The 13106-nt window shown below is 31.7% G+C and overlaps 1 protein-coding gene across 6 annotated transcripts in view; it reads right to left on the reverse strand.

The window, feature by feature from the left end:
• CSMD3 (CUB and Sushi multiple domains 3) overlaps nt 1–13106 on the reverse strand; it is a 1239477-nt gene that overhangs the window by 1107434 nt on the left and 118937 nt on the right. For all 6 annotated transcript variants that reach the window (XM_032246339.1, XM_032246357.1, XM_032246370.1 and 3 more), the window contains exon 2: nt 5012–5234. In XM_032246339.1, coding sequence (XP_032102230.1) covers nt 5012–5234 — 223 coding nt within the window. The remainder of the gene's footprint in view (nt 1–5011; nt 5235–13106) is intronic.

Genomic DNA, 13106 nt, shown 5'->3' on the forward strand with positions numbered 1-13106 from the left:
AACTGTTATTTTGGATTCAGAGAGTATACCTGCAGCTCCTTCACATGGGTATACTGCATGATGCCAAGCCCTAGGACATCAATAATCCCATTACTGAGATATGAGCATAGTGCTCAACAGTTTTTCACCCTTGCTTCCCTTGCTCCCTCCCCACACTATTAGTCCCCAATGTCTATTGTTGCCATCTTTATGTTCACGAGTACCCATTGTTTAGCTCCCACTTATAAGTGAAAACATGTGCTATTTATTTGATTATTATTATCTGCCTTCTCCTTAAGATTTTGTGTTAACAATTACACTTATATTTTTTTATCTTTACCTATTCTTTTACTTTTAACATTACTAATCCATAGACATTTATATAATTTTATATTGTAGTCATTACTATACCATGATTATGACCTTGTGTAATTATTTCCTTTTTTTAAATCATAACTTTAGAATTAATTTATTTAGAAATATTATTTTATCTATCTATCATCTATCTATCTATCTATCATCTACCTACCTACCTACCTACCTACCTATCTACCTATGTATCTATCTATCACAATATCCAAAGCTTGATCTTAATATTGCAATAGATTTTGTCAGTTTCTTCGCCCTATGCCTTCTCCATGCTGTTTTCCACAATGGAGATTGAAAATGAAAGCTGTTTTTCTAGAATCCTTTTGACCAAATGATGGTGTTGTCAGGCTATTTTGGCCAATGGTATAGAAGACGCTGTCTAAGGACTTTTGGGAAAGCTTTTAATTTACTGATGAATTGCATAATAACAGACTTATTGTTATATAAGAAAACTAAATCATTTTTTTGTTTAAGCTACAATAAATCAGAATTTCTGTTATAGCCAAATATCCAAAATGATAGGCCATATCAATGTAGCAATGAGAACACAGTAAAATGTCAGGAGACACACTAATAAACCTTTTTGTAGTCAAGGTTTTTAAAAAATAACTATACTACTATGTTGGTTTTGAAGAAATAATCATTTTCTTCTACTTTGAGAAAAGATTATCTCTATTTTTTTAGATCTATTAAAAATATATATGTTAAAGTTTAGGAAAAAGAATTTAAAAATGAGTATTTATAAAACATCTGGCTTGTTTGACTTTCTAATATTAAAATAAATGAAATGCATCTTTAAATCAATGAACAGTGTATATTGTTTTAAAATTCTTCACTTACTTACGCAGAAAAACAACAGCTAAAATTTTAACAGGCAACCAACAAGCTGAGGAATATTTTTGTCACAAAAAAAGAAAATATTTACATGTTTACGAATAAATGCATTATGTAAATCATCAAGAAAAATATTGATAAATAGACAAAAAATTCATTTTCAAGAGAAAATAAGAGTGGTAGCAAACAAGAGAATATGTTAGATATCTATAAAAATCAGAAATATGTAAATAAGCATATTAATAATAAAAGATGTAAGCCTGGTAAGACAGAGAGGAAATGAAGTATAGTTTTCTAGTTGTAATAATATTTATTGATATAAGATTTTGGAAACCAGGTTAGTAATATAAACAATATTATTTGCTTCTGACATAGATATCCTGTTTCTACAAAGATTTAATCTAAAATCTAAAATATATATATTTATAAAGATGCTAATATGTGAATTAATTATAAAAGAAAAACAAAAATGTAATAATATAATAATTACATAAATTATATCCACAGGATTAAATATTTGAATAAATTAATCCTTACATAAAATGACTAAATGTATTTAACAAATTCAATAAATTGGTGTTTACAAAGATTCTAATCACAAATTAGGCATGTATATTATAGAGAGATTATTAAGGACATATAATAGCATATATAGAGTGATCCTGTGTGAATATATCTGTCTCTACCTCATTAAATAATAGGTGATTTTTACTTGTTGGTATAAGTTTATTATTGGGAATATACAATATTTATGTAAAGTAAACAAAGCTTAGAGTAACCTTTATGCAGCAAGTCCAGCAAAGTTGCCTTAAATGCATCAGCATTTGTTCTAAGAAAGAAATTCCCTAAAGGTGCTTTGCCAATATCAATTTTCATTTAATGAAAAATAACTTACAGAAAAACAAGTAGTATCATTGATAATTGGAAACTTAGAGTGTAGTTTTTAAAATATGAAATTCTGATTACAAATCCCAATATATCTATTTATACAAGCAAGAGTGACAAGACCCACAAACCATTTTTTTCCTATATTATTGCAAGGCAAGTGCAGGAAGCCATTTTTAAAAAAATCTACTGGAGCTCACGAAAAGTAAAAGAAAAAATAAGTATCAGTATCTGGAAGAAAGAGAACAGCAAACACACCATAAGGACATGCATTAAGTGAGAATCTGATCCAATATGACAGAAACAAAACCAAAGAAAACAGTGAGTCAAACAGCCAGACGCAAACATGAATCAAACTCTGCAAGCAGCAGTTTCGACTTCTGATCAAGCAGCAGATGTTGTATATAAACACAGTCTGGAATGGGCTGTAGGTTACATACTAATTTTTTTCTTTCTGTCTTGCTAACTGACATCACCTATAACATTAGCTAGAGTACTTCTGCAAGCACAAAAACCAATAGATACGTTAAACGTTCTCAGTAGGCAAAACATTAGACTATAAAGACTATATTCTAACGTGGACTACAGGTTGAAATACAGTCTTTCCATTTTGCTTGTATAAATAGACAGAATACATGTTAGAATATAGTCTATAAAATACATGAAAAGAATAAATTTGTAGCTTACCTTTCTGCTTATATTTGTATACATTATACCTGCTTGAAAATATGCCTTTTATTCTTATTTCTTTCATTAAATTTTATCAAATACTGCTAAAAATAGATTCTTATTTATATATCAATACATAAACCTTGGAGATTATGTATAAATAGAACTATATATATTGAAGATCTTAAGATTTAAACAGAAACAAATCTGAATTGCAGTGATAGTTCTGCCTTTTGCCACTTTCAACACTTTTACTCGGGCAAACAATTCAAGCCTCATTTTATCAGTTGTAAAATGATGACGATAATAATAGTAATTATTTCAAATTGTTTGGATACAGGAGAAGTTAAATACCATAATGAACACAAAATATTTAACACAGTGACAGGTGCAGAGAAAGCATTCAATAAATGCTAAAGATAAGAGTCACTGAGCTTTCATTATATTGTATTCCCCAAAAAATATCTGCAAATTAAGTGCTATTATTCCCAATTTACAGATTAGGGAAGAAAGAATGAGAACAATAAATTTATTTTCCCAATTCCACACAGTCTTTTAACTTCCCAAAGGCCACAATTGTTTAAAAAAAAAAAAGGGGGAAGAGGAAAAATAAAAATGTGTTTTCTCATTTTCAAGGCAATCTAGAGAGAATAGATACAGGTAATATTACAAGAAGTTTTTAAAATATATTTAGGAAAATTATATTCCACACATTGCCAGTGTAAAAAATTGTACTTCTACTTGTAGATATTATTTGGCATTTACAAAAGACACCCAGCTTTAAATGGCAGTGGCAGTGATGACCAAACAGCAGTCAAAAGTGTGTACCATAATGTATATTTATAAAATAGATAATTATTGTACTAATTTAACAATGTAAAAAGAAAAAGGAATCAGATTTACTCAGTAAATGGGGATGGAGAAAAAAAGAAAGAAAGAAAGAAAAATAGAATCTTAGTTGTAATCAATCTGGTAACCTTGTTTTTGCACAACAAAATTTGTGAAACAACTCGGTCATTTTTAAGTGTCATCTGACTGGAAACAGTTTGTTGATGTGCTGTAATAGGATCTTATAGTCATGCAGCAGGTTCATACACATTTTCTCATAATAACTGCAGAGAAGTATAATGAGATGGCTAGAATTGGCCTTATTACCATCTGTAATGTAATAAATCTCATCTCCAGGTCCTCCATTTTCCCCACTACATTATGTTTTTCATTGCCAAAGTTAGAGGAAGATAACACAAAATTTTTACTGGAAATTGAAAAAAATGTAAATGCAAAGGAGTATGGAAGACTGATGAAACTATAAAAAGTTAATACTGATAATTGGTTTCTTATACATTAGGAAGGCAAGAACATGTTATCAACTATTAGAAAGTAATAGCATCACAAAAATCATAACTCAAACATAGCCAAGTATGTAAAGAGTTTTTAATTCCTACATGTTATCTGCTTAGAATATTTTAAATTACAGCTTTAAAAAAGCTTACGACACTTAAATACAAACACTGGCATAAAGCTAGGACTAAATAAAATGTGCAATGATTGGAATTTTGAATTTTTAGTTGAATTATAGTTGATTTACAATTAAAATAAGTTTTTGATAAGACCCCAAAAAACACTTCATACTTTTACATAACCTATTTGGCAAGAGGAAATTCTGAAGAACCAGAAGAACAACTTAAAAAATAGTCAGGGTGCTGGTTAATTTTTACTTCTGTTTAATCAACGAGCTTCGAAAAACCCTTTTATTTGTAGAGGAAAAAATAAAATTGTTCCAGTTTTTGTCATGAAAGTATGTAGCTTTCAAATATTTAGATTTTATAAACCACACACATTATCAGATATTTATTCTACTATCATATGAATACTGATTTTAAAGTGTTTTTGCATAGTGTTGTATGTTAAAATTGGACATACAACACTGAAATATACCTTACATATGTTTTACTTTACCATAAGTTATATGCATAATGAATGAATTTTTGAGATAATTATTTTTTAAAACAAAATAACTTTAGCCACTATAAAGACATCACTACTCAACATACATTCACTTTTTTGAGAGAAGATATTAATATACTAGCAAAATGACCTCAGAGATATCAACCTAATTTGTTCATGGGAATATATATTTCCAAATAAATAATAATTAGATGGTGACTATAACTTTTATTATAATTGCATCACAAATGTTAAACATCTTTTGTAAAATAAACTACTTTTACCCAGAAAATATCTCTCTCCAGTCTTCCATTCAAAACACACTAACCTTGTCCTAAAGTTTGTAGGATGAGGATGTCCATCATATAATGATAAGTAGTCATATTCTTCTTCTAGAGCAAATGATTGAAAAACAATTTGTATTCTGTTTCGTTCTTCTGCTATTATTACCCATGTGCAGTTTGCACCATTTGGATATCCGTATGGAAAACCAGGGCTTTCTATAGTGCCATTAAGCCCTTTTAAAGTTCCACCACAGGTATAAATAAATCCTGCAACAAAAGACAAATAAACAGATGTTAGTAATATATAAATCTAGAACAATCCAGGAGATATATTATTTTGAAAGTATATTGTTTTTCCAAGAGCAAAGTTAATAATTTTATAAAAAAAAGTGCCCAGTTTAAGAGCTGGGCACTATTTACAAATATATATGTAAAATATAAGAAAATAATAGAAGATTTATCATTTATAATACACATTGAGGTAAATAATTATAAACAATTGATGAAATAAAATCATCTGATTAATTATCCATTACATGTTCCTACAGACAAACAATCCTAGAATGCGATATCTTTCCTCAAAGAATTTTGAATCTCATTGTAGTGTGGAAGCTCATAAACAATATTGACATTTGAAAAATCTTTCTATGCATTTTGGGTCCAAAATAATTAACTACACTTTTTCTTGGCAATGCATCCTAGCTTTTTGAACATATTTACATCTCTACCCTGTAGCTCACATACTTTAGGAAAATCTGTCTCACCCTGATTATTTAGAAGAGGTATTTTTTAAGTCAATGAAATGGCTCTTACCTTTCATTAAAATATTTTGTCTATGATGGACACAATTATAAGTTAACCACATCAGAATGAATCTGAAGATCAGGACAGAAATACATTAAATAAATGGATCTTGTACAACTGACAGTACCCATCTTAAGAACGTCTGTATTTGTTCCACGGAAAGTCTAAGTTATTGAGAGCATGACTCCTGGAGATACCTAGAAAACTTACTATATTTCTTCAGCAATTTGTCTCTTCAACTATATAGTGTGTGTGTGTATGTGTGTGTGTGTGTGTGTGTATGCGTGTATATATATATGTGTATATATATATGTGTATATATTATATATATGTGTATATATATTATATACATGTGTGTATATATGTGTTTTATATATATATATATATATAGAGAGAGAGACAGAATCTTGCTCTTTTGTCCAGACTGGAGTGCAGTGGTGGGATCTCGGTTCACTGCAACCTCTGCGTCTTGAGTTCAAGCAATTCTCCAGCCTCAGCCCGCTGAGTAGCTGGAATTATAGATGTGCACCTCCGCGCCCGGCTAACTTTTGTATTTGTAGTAGAGATAGGTTTTCACCGTGTTGGCCAGGCTGCTCTCGAACTCCTGACCTCAAGTAATCCACCAGCCTCGGTTTCCTGAAGTGCTGGGATTACAGGCATGATTACAGGCCACCATGCATGGCCTCTTCCAATATATAATATTCTGTATCATATTGTGTAATGTAAAAATCTAAGATTAATACAACAGTAAGAGAAGTTGGTTCCAGTCTTCATGCAGACTACATGCTAATAAAGCTTGCATTTAGAGGCAGTTAGCCAGGACCAGATGTTATTATCTTTATCTATGAGTCCTACAGGAAGCTGAAGTGCCAGGAAGGTGTAAATTAGAGATACCAAGCAAATTTGAGGCAGAGAACTCCATAGTACCCAAAGCATCAATGTTTGGAATTAGACGTAAAATGCAGGAAATTTGGGGCTCCTCTCTCTGGAAAGAAATGAATATATTTTACGTAAGTATGGATATTTTTTAAAAGGAAGAGGACTATTGAATAGAAGTCCTCAGAAGCCAGAGTTGTAGATTGTAGCAGATAGTGGCTGATTTGGGATATTGTACATTTATTTCAAGGTCTTTTCACAGCAGCACCTTGTGTTTGCCAGGGAGCCACTTTTCTATTAAACAGCTTTATACTTTTTTTTTCTTTTTGAAACCAAGTCTTGCTCTGTCACCCAGGCTGAAGTGTAGTGGTGCAATCTCAGCTCACTGCAACCTCCACCTCCTAGGTTCAAGTGATTATCCTGCCTCAGCCTGCCCAGTAGTTGGAACTACAGGCATACACCACCACACTGGGCTAATTTTTGCATTTAGTAGAAATGGGATTTCACTATGTTGGCCAAGCTGATCTTGAACTCCTGACCTAAAGTAATCCACCCACCTCTGCGTCCCAAAGTGCTGTGATTACAGGCGTGAGCCATAGCGCCCGGCCAAAACAGCTATATACTTTGGAGTAGTTGACTCTGCTGACTCCACCGATGAGAATGTGGCTTAGGGCTGGGTTGACTAATATAATCCTAACCTGTGAGAACAGTTTAGCATAGGGATCTTTTCCTATATCTCACCATATGGCAAAGTCCTAAGCCTGGGATATTTGTATGTTTATGTGATATGAAGCGTAGTTCTTGTTATCCTTTTGCCTCTTTGAAAACTTACCAAGAAGTTGAATCAGGTAGAATAGGTTTAAAAAAATCAATATTTGTGTATATTCAGATAATTTTGCTCATGCACTAAAAGTCAAATAGGGTATTTTATGATTTTCAAAAATAAATAAATAAATAAATAAATATATAAAAGATCTCTTTTTAAATTACTTCTTGCAGAGCAATTACTTTGAAGCCTTAGGTTAATTAGCTGTCACTCATTTATATTAGTTTTCTGCCTGAACAGCTTCCAATTTGAACTTCATAACTAAAGGCAAGCATGAATCCCTTCAGCTACAATCTGATCTATGGGCTGTTTTATATACTCTTAAGCCCCATAACCCTGATGGCTTTAGAAAAAGGACATATGTCTTAAAATAACATGCTCAGCTTTGTCCACTCATTCTTCAAGGGCCAGCTGATTCATGCATTTCAAGTACTTTTATGTTTTTAGACAAATTAGAAATTACATCTATATTTAAACGTCTTTATCTGTATTCTTCATTTTATTTCATTTTTGTTTATCACTAAGTTAGAATAAACATAGCCTTATTCTCTATAATAAAGAGAATTTTTTTTAAAAAAGGAGGTTTAAATTTTTTACTTTAAAAATTTGAAAATTGGAAGTAAACATTACAACAGCAAAAAGATCCTCCCTCATTCATTTATGCTTCAGAGTTGGTCATTTTCCACAGTGCAGTGTTTATCTTACTAGGCCTTTCCTAGGCACAAGCACATATGCATTCTATATATATTTTTTCAAATGGCATCAGTCATATTATGCATATCTTTCTGAATCTTTATGTATATATTTTTAAAAAACAAACTGATATTCTTCTGTGTACAGATGTATACTTCTACTATATTCTTCTTTGAAAGACTTCATAGCTACACAGCCTATAATACGCCTATAGTATAATTTATTTGACCATTCACCTAATGATAACTTCATTTTTATGGTTACAAAGGTCTAAAGAACAACTTTGTAAAAACAATTTTGTACATATATCCTTGTACAAAGTATATATGCTTTGTGCACAAAAAGCATATATCCTTATGTGCTTGCTTGATACATCTTTAAGATGGCATCCTAGAAATGAGGTTGCTGAAAATTTATAAAGATATGGCAAAACTGTACTTAATAAATATGAAAATGTTTGTAGCTGTCACCACTGCCAACCCTAATTCTGTTGACATTAGATATTTTGTTAAGGCAAATTTTGTTTTTCATGTTTTCTTTTTAATAAATTTTATCATGTATATTTGAAGTTTACAGCTTGGTTCTATGGAATACATATAAAGAGTAAAATGGTTACCATGGTAAAGTAGATTAATGTAGCTATCATATCACATTGTTAAATTTCTGTGTGTCAAGAGCAACTTAAATCTACTTACTTAACAAAAATCCTTAATACAATATAATTTCACTAACTCTAGTGTTAATGTTTTATATTAGGCCTCTAAACGTGTTCATGTTACTTATCTCTTCCCCTTACTCCTGACCACCCGTGGAAATCACTGCTCCATTCCCTATCCATGTATATTTAAGCTTTCTAAGAAAATAGTCCACATATAAGTGGGATTTTTCAGTATTTCTCTTTTTGTGTCTGGGTTATTTCACATAGCATAATGTCCTCTAAGCCTATTCAGCTGGTAGCACATGGTGGGATTTCCCTTTTTAAGGCTAACTTTTAAGGCTGAATAAGATTTGTTTTTTTGTGTGTGTGTGTGTGTGTGTTAAAAAATATACCATTGTGTATACATAAAAAGAAATATATATCCCCTTTTTAAGGCTGAGTAAGATTTCATTTTGTATGCGTGGGTATATGTAGATATACACATTTCATTTTATCAGTTTATTTCTCAGTGCATATCTAGGTTGTTTCCACATTTTGAATATTGTGAATAATGTTGCAAAAAACATGGAAGTGCAGATATTTTTACAAGGTGGAGATTATATCTCATTTTGGTATATACCTGGAAGAGGGGTTGCTGGGTCATATACTGGTTCGATTAATATAATGATTTTTAAATTTATTTAGAAATCTCCACACTATTTTTTCATAATGTACTAATAATCTACATTCCCACCAATAGTGTACTAGGGTTTCCTTTCTGCACATCCCTTACAATATTTGTTATCTCCTGTCTTTTTTATAATAATCATTTTTATGGGTGTAAGGCAGTAGCTCATAGTTTAAATTTGCATTTCTCTAAAGATTAATGATGTTGAGCATCTTTTCATATAAACTTTTTCCATTTTTATATCCTCTTTGGAGAAATATCTGTTCAGGTATTTTGCCCATTTTAAAAATCAGGATATTGTTTTTTCTCCAAGAGTTATAGGTGTTATAATTCTGGATATATTAACCACTTAACAAAAATGTGATTTGGAAATATTTTATCATAGCCTTTTTATTTTTAGATTGTTTCCTTTATTGTTCAGAAGATTTTAAGTTTAATGTTGTTTTGTTTATTTACTTTTGGTTTTGTGGCTTGAGCTTTTTGAAGTGATATCAAAAATAATTGTGAAAGCCAATGTCAAGAAGCTAAAAGGCAAATTTGGCAAGGCAAAAAAAGTTACCATATTATTTTATTATGCATTTCTCTGATAACTACTAAGTAGTTACTCAATAGTAATTACTACTGTAATTTTGCTGATTACTATTGAGATTCTCTTGGAATCATATTTGCCTTTGTAAATACATTTCTAAATGAAACAACTTGGTTCTCGGTCATTGTTCTCAGGAAATCACAACTCCTTATTTTTCTTTATAGTACTCATGGAACATCACCTCCTTTTTCACTTGTCTCCTCTGTTGAATGTTTTCCTTTCTTCATTCAAATATTCATCACATATTTCATGTCTTAAGGGTAGAATGACACAAAGAACATTGTCCCAGCTCCTTTTTTGGGAGCTGACAGTCTAAAACATGAGATAGCAGTGACATTTAGGCCATTGCTACGGAATACCGAGAGTACAATAATCCAGATATGCACACTTTGCTGTGAGAAAACATAGAAGCGAAACTAAATCTAGATAAGTCAGTAAGTAGTATATGGAAAACTCCTCTCAAAAACTGGCATTGCAACTTATCATAGATTCCATGTTTTACAATTTCTAAATGCCTTGTATTATGTTTTTCAGACCTTAACTTTTAATATCCATTTAAACAGCGCATTTACACTTGAAAAGTAACTAAATTTTACATGACTTGTGTCTCACTGTCATCAAGAGTTTAATTAACAATATTGATTTTTTAAAAAACGTTATTCCCATATTTCACCTTTGCTACTCAGCAAGAAATAATGCAATGACTATTTGTACAGTAGTTTAATGATATTTCAATTTGTGTGTGTGTGCTAAATAAGGTTTCTGACAAGCAACGTTCACACCAGTGTTTACTTTCTCCAACCATCTTCACAAAACACTGCTAATGAGCTTCTGTAACCAATTATGTTGACATGACTCTTGCAAGAATTACTCATGACCTTTCCATTTTCAAAATCAGTTCTTTTTTGAAAACTGTTCTTGTCATCTTTGTGCATTTGTCACTGCTAATCATTGTTCTTTCTTGGAAATTTTTTCTTATTGTTTCCATGATGATACTCTGCTTTCCTAATCTCATGGACTTCTCCTAAAACCAATCCTATCCTAGATTTCTGTCTTCATCAGTCTTTTGCAAGCTTCTCAGCAACCACAGACATAGCTGTAAACAATTCTCCGTGACCATAAAGAGGCAAACCTTCATTTATCTATTTCCATCCCTTTGCTATTTATCTCTGTGTATATGCAACATTCTATATAAAAACTGGACATCCATGTCCTCAGGGGTTCTTTCTTATCCTCAAATCTCATTAGTTCATTCTATTAACTGTCTGTTACATCTATCTCTAGCCCCCTCTTAAATTAAATTAAATCCTGTGGATTTGATTCAATTCTTCCTCATCTTCTGCACCGTATTCTCTTTTAAGAACAACCTATATATCCTGCCAGGCTTCCTGCATGTATCCACCCACTGAGGTCCCCACATTGCTGCTAAAGTCATTTCTATAACAAACAAACCCAATATATTTTAGATTGAGATTTACTCTTATTGCTCAGGCTGGAGTACAATGGCATGATCTCAGCTCACCGCAACCTCCGTGTCCTGGGTTCAAGTGATTCTCCTGCCTCAGCCTCCTGAGTAACTGGACTACAGGCATGCACCACCATGCCTGGCTAATTTTGTATTTTTAGTAAAGACAAGAGTTTCTCTATAATGGTCAGGCTGGTCTCAAACTCCCAACCTCAGGTTATCTGCCCACCTCAACCTCCCAAAGTGCCGGGATTACAGGAGTAAGCAACCACGCCTGGCCCATATTTGTTCTATCTAGCAATTCCAAATAAGAGGAAATCTTAAATTATAAGATATTTATAATTAATTTAGAAATAAGAAGAAACACCTATTTTAAATAAGAGGAATTATATGTATATTTCAAATGTTTGATAGCACCTAACTTCGCTTGTTTTTCATAGTTATCTACAGGATGGACTGGTATTTAACTACAGGATATAATTACAATGAGTAATGCTAAGGTTCACATCTTAGACTCCACATTTTATGATTCAATAAGTGAAAAAGCCTCCATGTTTCTGACACATTCTTTCTTTGAATATGTTGTTAGAGTTCAGTTGATATAAATCCCGTTGGCCCAGATGCCATCTTGTCTTTTTTAAGTGACCATGTTGTTATATTAAGATCCTTAGTATGTTGATTTATTGGTTTAATTGTGAGGGAACAATCTGCTTTCCATTATTTCTATTTTTTTCTGGTGATCCTCACTATAACATCTACAATAATAATGACATAGTTTTTTAAAAATCAGGGTAACTGATTTGTCTTCAAATTAAACAAGAAGCAACAGCAAAAGCTACTTCAGAATATTCATTTATTCTGAGATTTCTATGTTCAAGGAACGTATATTGTCTTATTAAATCTCTATGATAAGCTTATGAGGTACATGTTAGTACGCTCTACATTTTAAAGGTAAACAAATGTGTATGTGTTTTATCTATAAAACTTATTAGTGTATGAATCCTCATTTGGATTTCTGAATTAACTAATGTAAATTATCTGCTATTATTATGTAAATTTTACTTCATATATTTATGTTACTGGGTTCTTCTGATTCTCTGATTTAAGATTCTTATGTTCACACGAAATTAATTCTATACAGTTCAGACAGTTAATTTTATAAAGTTTATAACCCAAACCAAATTCAACAAATGTACTGGCAACAATGGTCAAAATCTATTTTTTCCAGAGCTATGGGATTTATCCCAAATCAGGAATTAATATAAGGGGTGTTTTTCCAAGAAAAACTGCTGAACTTTACTAATAATGGCAGGGAATATAGCATCGTAACTCAACTACTCCTGTTCCTGTCTTCTCTGTAGGAACCTTGAAAACCAGCAGCCTCCCACACCTGGTAGCTGTGCAAAACAGCCTCTCAGCAACTAGAGGGAACAGACCAGATTTGGTGTTCCTCAACACATTCCTTTTCCATTGCCCAGTGCCCAGAATACTGTCACTATTTAACTTATCTTGCATCTCCCTGGAAAACACATTTGCAAATGTTGTTATTATTTAGCCTGAC

Source organism: Sapajus apella, unplaced genomic scaffold, assembly GCF_009761245.1.
Source record: "Sapajus apella isolate SASKATOON/1434 unplaced genomic scaffold, GSC_monkey_1.0 scaffold3, whole genome shotgun sequence".
Classification (NCBI taxonomy): Eukaryota; Metazoa; Chordata; class Mammalia; order Primates; family Cebidae; genus Sapajus; species Sapajus apella.